Source organism: Etheostoma cragini, chromosome 18 (assembly GCF_013103735.1).
Source record: "Etheostoma cragini isolate CJK2018 chromosome 18, CSU_Ecrag_1.0, whole genome shotgun sequence".
NCBI classification, from domain to species: domain Eukaryota; kingdom Metazoa; phylum Chordata; class Actinopteri; order Perciformes; family Percidae; genus Etheostoma; species Etheostoma cragini.
Genome location: NC_048424.1, coordinates 22,957,747 through 22,976,204, shown reverse-complemented (window position 1 = coordinate 22,976,204; position 18,458 = coordinate 22,957,747). Strand labels below are relative to the sequence as shown.

General features: G+C 40.7%; 1 protein-coding gene and 1 long non-coding RNA gene across 3 annotated transcripts in view; one reads left to right on the top strand and one right to left on the bottom strand.

Annotated features, from left to right (window-relative positions):
* Positions 1-17,273, bottom strand: part of cd2ap (CD2-associated protein) — a 62,263-nt gene extending 44,990 nt beyond the window's left edge. For both annotated transcript variants that reach the window (XM_034899804.1, XM_034899806.1), the window contains exons 1-2: positions 16,959-17,273; positions 1,429-1,586 (exon numbers count right to left, since the gene is read on the bottom strand). In XM_034899804.1, the coding sequence (XP_034755695.1) occupies positions 1,429-1,586; positions 16,959-16,962 (162 nt within the window). In that variant the 5' untranslated portion in view covers positions 16,963-17,273. The remainder of the gene's footprint in view (positions 1-1,428; positions 1,587-16,958) is intronic.
* LOC117961279 overlaps positions 12,123-18,458 on the top strand; it is a 12,287-nt gene continuing 5,951 nt past the window's right edge. Inside the window, exons 1-3 of the long non-coding RNA XR_004660361.1 lie at positions 12,123-12,133; positions 12,221-12,223; positions 15,119-15,244. This is a non-coding gene — a long non-coding RNA (uncharacterized LOC117961279). The remainder of the gene's footprint in view (positions 12,134-12,220; positions 12,224-15,118; positions 15,245-18,458) is intronic.

Sequence of the window (18,458 nt, the reverse complement as noted above, 5' to 3'; positions counted from 1 at the left end):
GATGGCGCTGCATAGTCTGTCCACCAGAGGACGCTCTACAACGTCCCTGTTAGTGATGGTGTTGCATAGTCTGTCCACGTCCCTGTTAGTGATGGCATTGCATAGTCTGTCCACCAGAGGACACTCTATTTGGCGTATAACAAAATTAAGAAGTACCATCAACAGTCATACCCATTAAGATCTAAGCTAATGTTAGTAATTAATTACGGATAAATAAAGAAACCGGTTTAACAAATTTGGTTAATTAGGCTTTATTTATTCAAGCATTATATACCCGTTTGCTTATCAAATTGTCAGAAATAAGAGGGAAAATGCTTAGATTTCTGGCAAATAAGATAACTGTAAGTGGGCCGATCATTACTGCCGTCCATAGTCAAGGCTAACTAGCGTTTTTTTCAACCCTGTCTTCCTATGTTTCTGTGTCTAAGTGACTGATGAGAACAACAATCTCTGACATTGGTCCATAGTTAGGAGAGATCGCTGCCGTCGGCAGGGGAGAAACAAGCTACAATGTCAGTTAATAGGACAATTGACCAGCTTGTATTTACCGTCACTAAAGGGCTTGTTTTGCCGCTGATAGAAGTGTCTGACAACATTATGGAAAGGATCCCATCAGAGATATACCTTTAAAACCTCTTTTAGAGCTTTCTGATCAACCAGAAACAGCTCTGAAGTCGCAAGCGCTAAACCAACAAGAAAGAGTACTACCAGCATGTACAGAGCCAACATATTTTAACACGTAACATAAAACTATGTGTTTCTTTCACAATCACAATCAAGTTGTCAAATCAAATCAATTTAACTGGAAAGACGACCCCAAAGACGATCCCATTCGCATTTGAATGAAGTGTAATTTAAAATGCTAAAATTACTGTTTATTTACATGGAGTCTGGTGGGTTTAGCAAACGCAATTTCGGGGATGTTACATTTAAAAAACAAATCTTACTCTTTGACAGAACGGTGGCCCTCTTTAGAAATCTTAATCAAAACAAGCACTTTTGTGTAGTTAAATACAAACTGGACAATTTATTTTGCTTTTCCGCCTTTATTGGCATGACAGTTAGGTGAGAAAGGGGAGAGAGGGGGGGGAAGACATGCAGGAAATAGTCACAGGTCGGATTCAAACCCTGAACCTCTGCATAGAGGCATAATGCGCCAACTCTACCCACTGATCCAACATGGCCACACGACAAATGTGCTATTACCTTACACTGTATCTAGTTTTGCAACTGCAGCGATCTAGTTTAACATTGGACCAATGTCCGAGATCGTTGTTTCCATCATTCACTTAGACACAAAAACATAGGAAAATAGGGTCCAGGTTGAAAAAAACACTAGTTCCCCTTTAATATGATCAAGAAAGTGGCCCGACAAAAGAGCAATACTCTAAAATGAAATGAACCTAAACTAAACTGGCTTCCTCTCACCTTGACAAAGTTGTCGGGGAAGAGGCCCCTTTTCCCGTTAAGGTCTCCCTCCATCCAGCCATCCTCCTCTACGTACCGCACGTTCTTGATGATGTCACCTGGTCGCAGCGTCAGCTCGTCTTCATGGAGCGCCTCATACTCATACTCCACCACGACTTCTACTCCAGACAGCATGAGGGAGGAAATAGAGAGAGGAAAACAAAGGGGTGAGAAATGGTGTGAGAAAGAGAGGAGGCCAATGCAATTTTTCCTTTTTGACCATTTTTGAGTGTTTGTTTCTGCACTCTTGCCTAAACTCTAAGATGTTGTCCATTATCCCATCCTCTTTCAGTCATTCTGTTTTCTGATTTGTACATGTCTGGAGACAGTAACTTCAACACTAGTAATAATAATAATTTCTTTTTCAATAGTTGATTATTAACATATCAGAATCCAGCATTGAATTGCAATGCATCTAAGAATCCATTTTTCCCCCACCCCTAGTAAAACCTAATAGTGACACAAATTTGTATAGTTGTGGCGGGAACAGCAGTTAGTATAGAAAACTGAAGAGCTATTCAATAGTTACAATAGTCATCCATGGTCCCAATAATTAAAGTGATAGAGAAGCCAAAACATATTCTGAACTTCTAGACTGGATGGTGTGGAGTGATTGGTTGAGCTTCTGTTTAAATGTCATTATTATCATTATTAAATGACGCAATATAATTGATACAAAGTAAAAATATCGATACATATTGTCATCTTCAATTTATTTTATTAAATAAAAAAGAAAAATAGTTTAATTCATATGTTAGTAATAGTTTAGTAATGAAATTGTCAAAACACATTGTAGTTGCTTTTTGTAAATGTATATTCATGTAACTGAACGGCTGCTGAAAGGAATCAACGTCATATCGTGGCAGACTTTGTGATTTTATCAGTAGACATTTTATCGTTGACCAAAGAATCAATATAATATTGTATTGTGATAAAACGTGGGATTTACACCCTTTTTAGTTATTGGTTTGGTTATGTGTCATCAAGAAGGACAGTTGGGTCCTTGTAAATTATAGAGTGTGGTCTAGACCTACTCTATCTGTTAACCCATTTGTGCCGGATGCTTCGCACCGACACATTACATCTACCGCCGGTTACTGCGTTGCGCAAAGGATCATCCAGCACTTCTTCATCATCATGTACCACATCCTCCCTCCAAAACTCCTTACCATCTTCCAACTCAATGTCACTGCCCTCGCTCCTCTGTCATAGCCATTTTCTAGCTCATCTCTCAAAAATTCCAAAACAAATGCACATGTATGTCTGGTTGACCGACATGATTGTGAAGGTCAAGGTCAAGGTTTATTTATATAGCACATTTACAAACAGTCAATACCGCCCCAAAGTGCTGTACAATTATAGATAACAACATAATAAAAGGTCATAACAAATGTCCGGAAAAAAAAAACATCTAAAACTGAATATGCCAAAAACAACAAAAATACAACAACTAAAAAGCTTTGCTCAAATCAATACAACAACAAAGTGTCACAGTTCAGCTTGTGTTAAAAGCCAGTGCAAAAAGATTGGTTTTTAAAAGTGATTTAAAACTCTCAATAGAGCTGCGTGGCGCAGCATTTTTTTTGTCAGCAAACCCCAGTACATTTGGGTGGTCACATGGCTTGAAATGGCCAACAAGACCCGCCTCATGTGTATTTGAACCAATGACGAGTGCGTTCTCTGCTGCACGCGTCATGAAAAGACCGACAAATAAAAAAAGCTGCGCCACGCAGCAGCCGGCAGGAGGTTCAGAGTTGCGCAACGCAGTGACTGGCGGTAGATGTAATGTGTCGGCGCGAAGCATCCGGCACAAATGGGTTAAGTGTCTTGAGATAACTCTGGTTATGAATTGATAATATAAATCAAATTGAATTAATATATAGCCACGTACAGACACATGCTTTAAATGTAGAAATGTAAATAACATCTCATCTATCTGCCTGTCCCCAGAACACACTGTAAAAAACATCTCCTCACTATCTGCTAGCTGTCTGTCCCCTGAACACACTGTAAAAAACATCTCCTCACTATCTGCTAGCTGCCTGTCCTCTGAACACACTGTAAAAAACAGGGAGGGAGGGGCGAGCTAGTCTCGTTTTGTTTGAAAATACTTTGAACGTCAACAACAAGTAACGTCACCCACCATCGCTTAGAGCACCGTTAAACTAATTACCTTGGATGCAGATGAATAGTTGTCATAATTTGCATTCCCTAGTTTAGTATGGATATAAAAGTTGACAGGGACTTGACAATAGGGCCGGGGCGGTATGGATTCTTTTTCACCACGGTTGAAAAGCAAGACACTCTCGTGGAAGTGTGCTATAGCGCACCTCTTACGAGAGTAGCCTGAGTTATGGCGATAAGGGCAGGGTGCCATTAAGTGAGTGACGTCGGTGCCTGTGTGGTCGCACAGGGAGAGCAAACGATTTGTCATGAACTAAGTAACAATAACAGTAATAATAATACATATATTTACATGGTATTGAAAGGCACTTTCCAGCACATAAAAAAAAAACAGACAAGCAATAAAACAACATAACACATGAAACTGCATATTAAAAGCTATTAAAAACAATAAAACCAGCAACTATCAAGTGAGAAATGTAAGTAAAGTAACTTGTGGAAAGGTAATCTGAAGAGGTGTGTTTTAAAAATGTGTTTTGAATGTGTCCATGTCAGGACGGTCCCGGATGTGTATGGGTAGGGAGTTCCAGAGGGAGGGGGCTGCAATGGTGAAAGCTCTGTCACCCCAGGTACGGTGCTTGGTCCTGGGGAACAACGCTAACAACAGTGTTAGCCAAGATGCTAACGAAAGTGATAACTAAGCCAAACGGTGCCGTCACTACTATTTTAGTGATTTACAAACAACCGGTTTCTTCAGATTGTCATGCAAAGTCGAAGGTCAGCTAACATTAACCGTAGCTGACTCCATGAAGCTCCCAGCTATAAGCTCCTATCACTGGCGACCCAGTTAGGAAACCAGAACCAGCTAACTAATGATGAAATAAACTCTTATCCCTTTCCCCATTGTGAGATAAATAAAGGATGTTGAATCTTGGCGGATGTCGATTATGAAGCCAGGTTAAAACTATTCATCATCCGATTTCCAGCCACAGCCTGTCACTCCCCCCCTGCCTCACAACGCCTTTTGTTTCTAACTCCCGTTAACTAATTGTTCATCAGACGTGATATGACATAAGCATTTTGTTTTCCCAAAATGGTCTCAGTCTGGAGCCCTGGGTAACATGCACAACGAGACCAAAGGTACCTTTACAATAGCATGAGAACAGCAATATTGGGTCTACATAATAAAAAAGTTACTGAGAGAAACAGTCAAAAAACACTTCAACATAGAGAAAAAGGTCTTTATGTGTGTGTGAGTGTGTGTAATCTTCTGACAAGCTCACAAGACCAACAAATAATTAGCAAGAGAGAGGTGAGGGAGTTCCCAGGCTGCCTGACTGCTTCCAGTGCAGCAGGTTGAGCAGCCTCCAAAAATAAGCGGGCTAACTGGCAGTGAGGTGTTTTGTAGTGCTATAGCCCTTTAACACATGACTCATAGCAGAGAAACCCAACTGGCATGGCTCACTTCACTGCCAAAACACATACAGGAAGGGTACACTGCAAACGTTGTGTCTCCCCGTCACCCTGCACGTCTGTCACAGCTTCTGCAGGTTTCATCTAGTCACATTGAAGACTTTGTGAGACATTTTTAAGACCATCATGAATGACATTTAAGACCTTAGTCACAACATCAACTAAGCCCTAAATTCTTTTTTTCAAGCCAAGTATAGCTCAACTTGCACTTCCCCATAGCTGAAGAAGAAAAGAAATCCCTTTTTCTGTCGGGGGTACAATCCGAAAGAGACTCGCACCAATGACACAAAAGCTGATTGGCTGCAATATAAGATACTTTAAAATTGTAATTATATTTGGACTAGCAAAAGAAAGAACTATACCACATAAATAAAAAAGTGCATTAGAGGCAGTGTGCACGTATGTAGGAAAATTATGACCTGTTTAGAATTATTCAAGACTTTTAAAAAGGCCAAACATTTGGATTTTAAAATTTTAGAATTTGTAAGACTTTTTAAGACCCTGCAAAAACCCTGGTGTATAACACACACACACACACACACACACACACACACAAACACACACAAACACACACAAATAAGCTTCATTGGTCAAGCAACACAAGATTGACGGCTGTGTCTCTACTGTCCCTCTGACACCACCAACATCGGCCCCAGCCCTACAGCGGTCTGGGCCAGACACCAAGGAGAAACTGGCCCTGACCAGTGATCTCAGAACAGTCCTCCCTTCTACATCAAACACTCAGCATCTACCGCTTAAAGGAGGATAAGGGGAGCAGCGGTTCAAGCAGAGGGAGGAAGTGGAGTGCCTGCTCCGTCTAACTGACTGAAGAAAGATTCTTTCTTATTATTATTATTATTATTATTATTATTATTATTAATTGTATCTTATTATTTTATATATTGTAACAGACCGCCACAGCCAAGTTCTTACATGATGTCACGTTCACTGAGTATGACAAACTGTTGAAGTCAGCTTCCTGGCTGTACTTTTGTCTGAAGAGGGTCATAAACCCCATCGAGTTGGGTTGAGACCAGTCAGACATTATGGATCAGGCGGTGAAACCACTCTGAGCTTAATGTACTGCCAGGCGAGGCAGGTACAACTCTTCTGTCATTCCCAGCTAGTAATGAGTCCACCTACTGTTCGGGGGGGGCACTGCACTGATGATCAACTTTAAATAGGACTATTTTTAAACTTGTTAAGTAGTCAGCTCTAAGCAGTACAATGCAACCAGGCTAGACACATGACGTTTTTTATTGTTAAAGGCCAGTTATTTCATGGATTGGGATATTATGCATCCTTGGCCTTTGGAATTAAAATACCCCCCCATCATCATCACACACTCTTCACCATACCTAGAGATTGGCATGCCGTTACTCCTACTAGCCTAATAGCTGGATTGATTTGCATTGAGAGATGATCTTATGGAGAGTTCGCCATGCCTATTTCTAGGGATGGGGAAGGGTATGTGTGGATGTGGTGTGTTAACTTATGCAAGCCACTGTATCAGTCCATGTAACCACAGGGAGAAATACAGTCTGCTGTGGTAAACGTAACAAGAAGCAACACTGACAACATGGTCATACTCTGCAGAGTTAATGGCACAACTTCCAGATGACTAGACGTGAAGCACAGGGACTTTCTGCCACCAGAGATTCCAGCACCTCTGCAACCACACAAACACACCCTGCCTGAGAACGCAGGCCATTCACCTCAGTCCCACTTAAATCACCTCTGAACACACTGCTATACACGTACTATGTTTGTACACTTATGATATATGGGATTGTACAGGATTTTGCCCACTTACTTAATCTTGAAGACACTAGTTATTGTGGTCTTCGGTAAAGGAAAAGCAATACAAAATCATTAAAACTATTTCAGAATGTTTGCTTTCCTCATGATTTTAAACAGTCTTTATTAATTAATGCAGTACTGTGGAAACAGCTCAACCAAGCACAATCCAAAAATGAATTAAGCCCTTAATGTAATTTTTGTATTGAATGACGTGACATAAAACTGATGTGGAGACAACTAAAATTGTTTCCCAATAGAGCCCTACCGATATATCAGTGAAACAAAACTACAATGTAAGTTAAGAGGGCAAATGTCCAGTTTGTATTCACCCTCACTTAAGTGCTCATTTTGCCACTAACAGAGTCAGAATAATATTCTAAATATCTGACAACATTATGGAAAGGATTTCTAAGGAGGTTGACCTTTCAGTTAAAGAGTAAGTCTTTTTTTTTTTTTAAGTGAAATTGCGTTCGCTAAACCCACCGGACTCCATGTAAATAAACATTACTTTTAGCACTGTAAAATACACCTCATTCAAAGTCGAAAGAAAAAAATGTAAAACTATGAAAAGCCATTTTGGTTTGTCTTTCCACTTTTCCAACCATCACAACTCTAGTTGTGGTTGAAATAAACACATAGATAACCGATATACATGAAAATAAGTTGGCTCTATACGTGCTAAAAGCGTTGCTTTTTTAAATAGAGTCTGGTGGCTTTAGCGCTACAGACTTAAGAACTGTTTTTGGTTAAACAGACTGGTTTTAAAGGTCAATCTGTGAAGAGATCCTTTCCATAATGTTGTCAGTCACTTAAAACATTAATCGGAAGCTGTCAGTGGCAAATCAAGCACTCATGTGAATGTCAGTGGCAATTTTATTTCTTTAGCACACCCAACCCTATCCTATGTTTGAGCAACATACAATCCTTTTAACAGTCGTGAAAAACAACATCACAGGGCCCAGCAGCAGCCACAACCACGCTGCAAGAGCTGTTCTGTTACCCCGCCATTACTGGAGAAATGGGTCATAAAGCTAAGAGCCAAAAGCACTACGGCCAAAGGCGCATTGACCAAATGGTGTGCCGTCACGCAAATGATGTCAAAAGCCTGTGCAAGAATAAGATGAGATACTAAACCTAACGAAATGAAGAGATGGTGCTGTGTCTCCTGCATCACCCCCCTGGAGTCCTCTGGCAACAGTGTCAGGACATGTCATCGACATCTTGAAAGTATTACATTTTTAAATTTGTTCCCCTGAGTAATCATGCAACAATCATTTGCATAATATCAGATGTACACTCTGGAAAATAATGAGTGTCTGAAAACGTAATTTCTGCTCTGGGTAAGAGGTCTGATATGTTAGGTTGATACTGAGCAGTGAAATACTATCACCAGTCCTGAAATCTTAACCTTTGCTTTACTTTGCACGTGGCATGATAACAGGCCTAGCTGAAATTTTGATGTGTGTTAAAATGACCGCACTAAGAAAAATATTAGTGATGGGAACAGAGACTCGTTTCATCACTTATTCAACAGGACTAATAGTTAGACTAATTCTAATACCGCTAGAGCTGGGTACCAAATTCAATAAGTCTTGGGCACTGACCAAATTGCCTCCAAAAGTATGAAGTATTGAAAAATACCTCGCCATTCAATACCTATAAGGAGGTCTCGTCAGCATCAGTGAGCCAATAGGCATGCAGCGTGCTTCTACCAAGACCTAATACTGTTTGTGATTGGCTGTCTCACGTTACACGAGGCAGAGGCCGGCAGAAAAAACTCGTTACACACAGAGACGGCTAACGTAGTAGCAGCTGAAAAATAAATTGAAAGATTTGTGCCATAATGTGTAATGTTGTAATTTCTTTTGTTTTCTAAAATTGGAACTGAAATGTCTCTGTACTTAATCTCGTCATTTATATTTCTGGAAACGCTCACTTTTACTCGACTACGTTTCCCAAATAAAATGTATGCTTTTACTCCACAAGTGTCTTTGTTAGCCTACTTGCAAGAAATGTTTTTGTACATTGGAGTCCTCACAAAAGATATAAATTCTGTTTTTGGTTGATGACCTACTTTAAATTCAATGTTTAAGAAGGTTTGAAAAACCTTGAACATTATGCTTCACTATAAAAAGGAAGCCACATAATTAAGTAAATTTAATATCATAAAATTACTTTTGGTAGCCAAGTACAGTAAACATCAGATACTTTCAGACTTTTACTGAAGTAATATTCTAAAAGGTGACTTCAAGTTCTACCAAAGTCATTTTCTGGGAAGACCCATGTATTTTTACTCAAGTATTCAAATACATTACACAAGACTGGTGTTGGTACCGTCATCGAACATTTCTCAACGATGCCCAGCCCTAAAAACAGCCACGAGTCCCAACCTCCTTCCACCACAGAACCCTCAGCAGCCTCTCCTGCTTCTTCTTGTGTGTCACTGATATGGACTGAGATGTAAAATGACCACAAACATTTCCATTCATCGGCTTAAACAATGGGTTTGACTGATTGATATAAAGAACAGTGTCTGACTCTACAATGTACAGCGAGGCTTCTTATTGTGAAATTCACCTTGAGACTGATACAAACCACACTGTCAAGTTCCTCCCAGATGGATGAGTTGACACTTCCCACAGGAACCAAGGGAATCTAAAGCTGACTCTCCGATGCATGTGTCAAAGGAGCGGTGAAAGATAACGGTAGAAAGGAGTGGAAGCAAAAAAAAGGAATACACACAACAGGAAACTGTCTATCTTTCTGATTAACAGTGGCATGACACCTAGCCCTCGGGGAGTAGCAGCTGAGGATTCCTGACATACTGTATCTGCAGCAGATGAGACACATGAGCAAAAAGAGGAGAGAGATAATCAAAAGCTAAAGGAGTCCCTCCAAAGCCCTTTGGGCTGAGTCCTTGTACGCACCATTTCCTCTGCACACACGCAACTCGCTGCTGAGTTGTGATAGTAGTCCATGAGAAAAACAGATAAACAGATAGCTTTCTATTGGATAGTCAGTGATTTAGACACATATTTGTACACCGTTGTAGATGTCAAATTAATGCTTTAAAAAGGTATCAAAATATAGAATTGTATCAGACACAGGAACAAGAAGCCTCAGTGGCATAAGTCACAAGTCATCCTCCAGGGCTTCTGAAAAAATGGGTGGAGATTATTGATGTCCCTAATGTAACGGGGTTTCCTAAAGTAGCTCACAGTATTAACTGTCGCCACATTTAAAACTAGTTTAGCTAATCAAATCATAGCCTATTAAACCCCCCCACCATATAGGCACAGGCCCATCGCAGGGTTTCCGATATCTGGTAGTTACCGATAATATACCGTGAACATCTGTTCAAGTCTCACATAAGTGCCGCCACTGTACAATGCTGCAGTAAACCCTAAGATCTCAGAGGTACAGGTAGGAATTTCATTAAATTCAGTCAATTTCCAGTGACGTGTATCGGCACAAAAGCAATTAGAACAATTCTTTCTCTCGTACATGTCGATCAAACTGGAATGTATACTAGATTTTCTTCTAATTATTGTCTCTCTAAAATAACTGTATTCAGTGAAATTGAAGTATTTTGGATTAGTTCTATAACAGAGAACTGTTGTTGCGTATGAAATAGGCCTGCACGATACAGTGAAAAATACAAATCACAATTTTTTTGTTTAGAATAGATATCAAGATTCTCCGCCACAATTTGTTTGACCATGACCAACACCAAACAAATTGGCAGTACCGAACATAGATTTCTTTTGGCACCTATAGCACATTGGTCCTCAGCACAAGCCTGTAGACAGAGAGGCTCCAAGGGAGAGAAGGGAGAGCATCGCAGCGCTGAGAGTATACAGCCTAGGTTTAACACTCACAGAAGAAAGTAGTAGCGTTTGTGATGCGGTTAAGTCGTAAAATTAAATGAGAATCAAAGTCATTAATCGTAGTAATAAAAAAATGTAATCGTGAACAAGGTGAATCAAGATCTCGATTTGATCACAATTAATAGTGCAGGCTTTGTACCAAATACATTTTATCTTTCTGTCTCCTCCCCATAGTCAGTAGGTTTCCATGCACAGCAGTAACCGGGCTACGGTCTTACCCCTGTTAAGTGAATCCCCGGGTTATGCCAGTTCTTCCTGTATACATGAGCGAGGAAGAATGGGGAGAATGACAAGAGTAACGCTACCACCTGAACAGCAGACGCTTTAGGCGCTCAGAGCCCGGTGAAGGTGTATAGATGAACGGATAGCCCGGTTACTGAAGGAGTTCTCTACCTAATACCCAGGGTATTACAACTGCAATTTTAACCCGGGGTAACGTGTTTACATAGTGGGGGGGTCAACCAACTGCCACTTTGAAAGCCATGAGGTCTCTCTCTCATGGGGGGGGCAAATTCTCTGGGCAGGCAAAGCAAAGAAAGGGGAGGTAACCTTGCCCCTTATGACCTCATGAGGAGCAAGAATCCAGATGGGCCCATATGAGCTTTCCTTTTCTCGAAGGCAGAGCAGGATACCCAGGGCTCGGTTTACACCTATAACTAACTTCTTTAACTATAACTATTTCTAGCCACTGGGGGGGAACTCATATTAATTTTTTAAAAACTCATAAAAGTGACATTCTCCTGCCATGGGACCTTTAACAGTTACATTAAGTGAGCAGGTGAGACTGTAAGTCTTACTGGACATATTTACAAGGCTTAGATTTTTTTAATTTCTAATGTTTTATCTTTACTTTCAGGCGTAGCAATCCAACTGAGAGTGCGCAGCGTATTGGAATGTACCTTCCGGTCTGTGTGCTGAGCTGAGGTCCAGCAGAAGGAACGGAACTGCCAGGTCATGGTTTTTCCTCTCCTCACAAAATGCTTCCAGGTAAAGAGTATGCACAATATGGGTCTTATATGAGCCAATGACAGACAGGAGGATACAAGGGGGGGTGGGAGAGAGGGGGGAAAGGAAGGAAGGAAGAGAAAGAAGGGGGGGTACTCAGGGCCACGCAGGCAAGCTGACTGCCAGGCAGACAGTCTAAATCAGTATGCTCTCTGTGCTTCTCTGAGTCACTCACACACACAATCATCTAAGAGGACACTCAGAACTGACTTCCTTCCCACCGATCTGAGAGGTAGAAGATGGGAAGGGCAAAGTGTTACCAAAGAAATAGGAAGAAATGAAAGTGAGTGAGAGAGCTGTTTATATTCTAAATGACAATTAGACAATCAAAAAGGCTTTGAATGGTGACTATTGCAATGGTTCAAGTTTTTAAGAGTGTCCTGTCCAGTTCTATGACCAAAAAAAGGCATATAGCCATGTGCAAAATGTGGATGTGGCTGTCAAATCAAGACCAAACATGCCAGGAAGTCTGAGAAGAGACATAAATATTGCTGCATATTACAGATGTAGTAGTGGAGACTAACAGATCAGACAGTTATGGCATGAGCAAAGAAGATGTAAATGAGTAAAATAATATTAACCCTTAGAGAATGGAGATCCCATGGGCGGCGGAAGACCGCTGTTTCCATGATGCTGTTTAAAGCTACAGTGAGTAGTTTCTGTCGCCCCGGTGAGGGATTCGAAGTAATGACAACAAAACTGTTGCCGCGTCCACATGATACAAGCCTTCCGTGATCATGTACATTAGAGAGTGGTTTTATTGTTAAACAATACATTTAGTATGCTAGTGTAGTACTAACTATCTGGAATTAGCCTACTTCTATACTTTTTGCACTTTGGATTTTGTACCTGTACTTGTCACAAAGACAATGATGTTGAATCTAATCCAATAATATTCTGATGAGTCTCATTCATCTTTGATTTAGCCCCACTAGGGATGAAAGAGCAACAGAGGCCGAGCACCAGAGCACAGCTCAGCTCCAGAGAACACCTCCTCACTTCACAAAGAGAACACAGCGCCTACCATCATCTAGCCCAACAGTACTCGCTCTATCACCCCCAGCTGTGGCCTGTTGAGGGGCAGTAAATATCAAAAGTTGTGTTATTTGCATGGATCCATGCATGATAAGAAAGAGCTTAGAGAATTCCTCTTTTTATGATCAAATATTGTTATAATACAAATAAACACTGAGACATAACACTACGTCTCTGGACCAAATAACACAGAGGAAAGAAGGGAAGGGGGAGACCTAATAAAGACACAACAGTAGTAACGGAGTCTGCAGTTTACCAATAAGATCTGATATCAGTTCAAATATCAGTTTCATTAATTACTGAATATTGGATCGGTATGGGCCTTGGAAAAACAGGACTGATCCCTAAGACAATACATACACAAAGTACAGAACACACAGTACATGCTGTGTAGTGCTGCCTACACTGCATGTCAAATGTCTCTTTAAAGATGCTAATTACCATTGGCACTGTTGACCTGCTATCTCCACCAGACATCCCCTGTCCCTAAATTGAATATATTTGTTTGTAACTCAGGGGAGAGTGGGGACTTCTACATTAAATCACATTTTAAATGCAAAGGTTGCTGGTGTAAAGATCCCTAAAATAAAAGACCCTTCATTGTCTTCATCCTCCCTTATTCTGGAATGAAATCCAATAAAATGTCCAGCTGAGTACCTTAAGCTGGTTTATAAGAAATCCATGCATACTGTTTCATATGATTATGATCTCAGGACAGTATAATAGTCTATGTTACCAGTGTTACACAGTGGTCGGGGACACACCATCACTGGTCCACCGCTGTTTTTCTTTTATAGAAATAAAAATCCATTGATGAATAACAAATCGGTAACACCGGTGTTGTCCCTAGTTTAAAATGTCCTCACCATGGCATCCCTACAGTATAAATGTAGTGACATGTAAGACTCAGTTTATCATGAAAGAGCAGCTAAACGCATTTCAGAATGTGAGTGGATTTTAATTCATTCAATCATTCAGGTGTGCAGGCCAATAATGGTTATGTCTCAGTAATCACTGGTTTGCAGTTTGAGAAGTTTGTGATATGTTCTTGTTTCCACCAGTGATGCAAAATTACATAATGATAAACGCATCTTAACTAGATTATGTTTTATGGACAGGCATCTCAGATATGAAAGGGGAGCGAGATGGGGGAAGACATGAACAGGAAACGGTCGCAGGTCGGACTCGAACCCTGGACCTTCTGTGTCAGGGAATAAACCTCTATGTATGTGCGCCCGCTCCGCCCTGCTCTACCACCTGAGTAAACCGGTCAATTAACTAGATCATTTTATTACAAACAAACAAACAAACAAACAAACAAACAGCAGATTAACTGACCTTCATTAGGTTAAACTACAACTACAGTGGGAAGTCTAAAGAGAACCACAAGCTGATAAATATTGGTTTAGGCCTGCAAGGTTAATGTTCAATCAAACATTCTGGCCCACGTCCAGTCTTTGTTTTGGCGGTTCTATGGAAACCTGCAGTGAAGTTTGGCTAATGAAATAGATAAGGAACTGGTTGTCCATGTAGCCCAATCAAAATGCCTCCAGTTCATGTCTTGCTGGGGACCTTTGTTGCATGTCATCCCTGCTCTCTCTCCCTCATTTACTTTATCCTCTGTACCAACTGCTATCAAAATTAGAAAGGGAAAAACCAAAAACTGAAAAATGAGGTACAAGGGCAGACCAAACAAAGCACCAGTATTTCCATCAACTTGATGCAACGCAGCTCCAATACAGTTTGAGGATTTTAGTCAACCAGTAGCAGGACCAATGTAGTCTAAGCTAAGGTCAGAGAAAGCAAACACAGAATGTGACGCCCACACACACACATCAGACATGTCCAAACACAGCCGAGATATCGTGAGAGATGAGCCAGCTGAGTAAAAGGCATACCAGAGAAAAGAACAATGCATTACATGTGAAGCTGGTGTCCTGCGTGTGGACACTAGGTATGACTAGGGTTGGCTGTTGTTTGGATTTTTTAGATTCCAATGCCAAACCGGTACCTATAAAACGATTTCGATTCCTAAACCGATTCTTGAAAAACTGAAAAATGACAACAAAGAAAGGCTCTTTTGAGGGTTTTTTTTAATTGAAAATTATTTAAATGTAACATATATTAACGTTTTAAAGTAGTTCAATATACAATAAGTAAACATAAGTCAACTTACACACAATCAAAATAATATAACAAATAACACACTACTAACAACTAACAACTAAATAAATGTTAAGTTAGTATGCTAACCGTAGCTAGCTACTGCTAAACTACAGAGAAAGTGAGATATTTTACTTCCGTTTTGGAGCGACAGAGTGTTAGAGAATACTTCAGTCGACACATTAAGTGGAACAGAAATGAGGAACCCAAATGTGCGTTCTAATCCGGTCCAATTCCTACCAGTTGTGTAGGAACCGGTTTCTAATAGTGGTTTCGGTACCCAACCCTAGGTATGAAGCCTGTTTCGTTGGATTCTCGCATGGAGTGATTGTCAGATATTTTAGTGAGTTCAACAAAGAGGGAGATCAGCTTTACTTGTGGGTTCACATTCTTAAGAACTCCTCGGCTTGTTGTCCGATTACTGCCTGCAATGTTTTTGCTATTCTCTTTGCTTATCAAGAGCAGTGTTATTTCCATGTTTCGCCTACAAGCTCACTGTGGTGTATCACTGTGATATTTGTTGCTAAGTGTAAGCAACACAGTTCATGCAAAGCCGTTTTGTTTTAAGCAGTTCTCTGACTTACAAGGACAAAAGCACCATTTGCAACCTTACACATGTGAAGGATAAGCAAGGCAAGGCGGAAACCGGTTTTACAACATAGCAAAGTCTTTAACACGTCCTACTGCACACAACCACACAAACCACAGACATCACATCTAGAGAGATGCAGTGGGCTGGTTTCATGATACAGTAAAGACGTTTGCAATTTACAGACATGGGTGTAGATCAGAGTGTTTCCTCTATACTGAGTCTGCATGACCACCACAACAACCACTCTATGTAACAAAGTTAAAACAAGCATAATTATCCACTCACTGTTTAACTTGCGCATCTCACATCAGGTAATAACAACCCTCTTTGGTAGTTACTACAACAAGTTTTAGGTTTGGCATTGGAACTTTTATTTACATCACATTGAGAATCAGGCCATGTTAATGCGCTGTTTATCAGGTTAATGGACGGGGTCATGGGTCCACATCAAAGACAACCTTGGAGCGTTTAGTCCAGTGTTAAAGGGAGACATGACAAATATTACATGCATGCGACACACAGTTTGTACAATACAATTGACTTTTTACATGCACTTGCATCAAAACTAAAGAAAATTACAAAAGGGGAAGTTAACCTATAACGGTACTATCTAGGGCTTGGCGATTGGGAGAAAATAAGATGTTACGATATTCTTGACCAAATATCTCGATATCGATATTGCTGCAATATTCTAGGGTTGACAATTAACAAAATATATTCACACTTTCACAGGATTTTAGACAAATAATCATCAGAAATGTGGACATAATGTGTGAGTGGGGAAAGGCAAATAATAGATTAGCTAGAACTGTCAGGAAAGCACCTATCCTTTAAAACCAGTAAAGCACAACATTCCATATCACGATATTACGATATCCAAAATCTAAGACGATATCTAGTCTCATAACACAATAGCGAGATAATAACGATATATTGCGCAGCCCTAGTACTGTCAGAAGAAGCGTACTTAATGTCTGGAGTTTCCTGTCTCTGGAGTTTGTTCGACACATTTAGTCCTAATTCTGGATTACAGAGCACAGCCAGACGAGAATAAACTGGGAACTTTAATCAAGTGGCTATCTAACGTTACAGTAGAGGCCATGTTGACATCCGATTTGACGTAACGTTAGCTCATGTTAACATTAGCCAGACATGCAGCCAAATCCAAGGATGGAGGTGGCGTTATCCAGTTAACCAGACAGCTATTTGGCTAGGCTAACTAGCTAGCCAACAGGCTTGCTAACTTTAACTCCCTGCTGGCAAAAGCTGATATCATGCTTTATGTCACGGACAAGTGGTTGAATATCGTACGTGTGTTCGACTTGCTTTGTGTACTGAGTCGAGAAGAAGGAACAGTTAACATTTAACGTGAAGCTAAAGACAACATAAGCGCCACATCATGGAAAACTCACCCATTCCTGTCTTCGCACCGCCTCGCTATATCAGATGTTTGGAATCTCGTACAGCCTCACTGCTAGCTTGCTTCTAGCCAAGTACGGGTATAGTCAACAACTGGTTTTACTCGATTCACTGCCGAAAAACGGTTAAAGGGAGCCGTATATCCATTCGTCCTCGCCCCAGCAGCAGCCTCAGCAGCAGCCTCAGCAGCAGCGTCCCCAGGTCTCCGTTGGTGGTGCTCCAAGATTACTGTGCAGGAAGTTAACAGGAGTCTCCACCTTTCTTGGACTGCTCCACGGCTCGCTGCTGGCCGCCTGCTGCTGGCTGCCTGCTGCTGGCCGCCTGCTGCTGGCTGCCTGCTGCTTCTACCGAAACACGAAATAGCAGAAACTTCGCGATGTTTCAACCAGGACAGTCCCGCGAGAGGAATGCTTAATGGAATGTTGATCCCCTTGTATTATTAGCCCACTCAGCAAGTACAGTAATAACTACTGTACGTGCGCGCGCGTGTGCGAGCGAGACTTCATTCACTCCCTCTGCTCCTCCCAACTGCTGTGACATTTGTGGTTTTTTTACTGAACCACAGTCATTGAGGAATGGGAACCCGTACACAACTCACTCTCATCCCTCACTCTAACCCTAACCCTAACCCACAGGGGCACTGCATGACTGACTGGAGACTGCTTCTGTCCAGACCCTAGACCAGACCATAGACCAGACCATAGACCAGACCATAGACTAGACAAAAGACCAGACAAAAGACCAGATCACAGACCAGACCATGGACTGTTATGTTTACAGTCTATGGTCCAGATATGAACTGATAATGGCCTCATTACCCACACGGCCATTGCATAACTGACTGGAGACTGTTTCTGTCCAGACCCTAGACCAGACCATAGACCAGACCATGGACCGTTATACATGGTGCCAAGGTTTGTGTTGCTTTAGGAAAAAAGACTGACTTCATTTGAGCTCTTTTATGTGTTACCAATAACATGCAGACATGAAAAGTTGACAAAAATATACACGTAAAGGGCAAGGTTCACCAAAATAATAAATAATAAATATGATTTTATAATAAGGCTTCATTGATCCCAGGGGGGGAGTTCACATTACAGCAGCACAGAGACAATCTGAAAGGTAAGAAAACGGGTAACCGATATATTTGAATGAAATAAACATAATAAAATCAGAGATAACTTTTTTTGTCGAAGTTACATAATATACATGTGTGCTAATGTTTGTAAAATAGAAGTCCAGTAGTTCAACTTTGGCAGCCATGTGTGACCTATACACATAGAGATTATAGTTCAAGCATATGAAAAAGTTCAACAATAGGAATTACTTAATTATACATGACCTTTAAAATGTTCTACATAATATATGTGCAGTTTATGTAACATACACACTCAATGTAGTTATATTACGATACTTAAGCAAATAGAAGTGGAAGAGAATACTATTATATAGTGTATAGTGGTATTCTAGTATGGTATAGTAGTTTCCTTCCC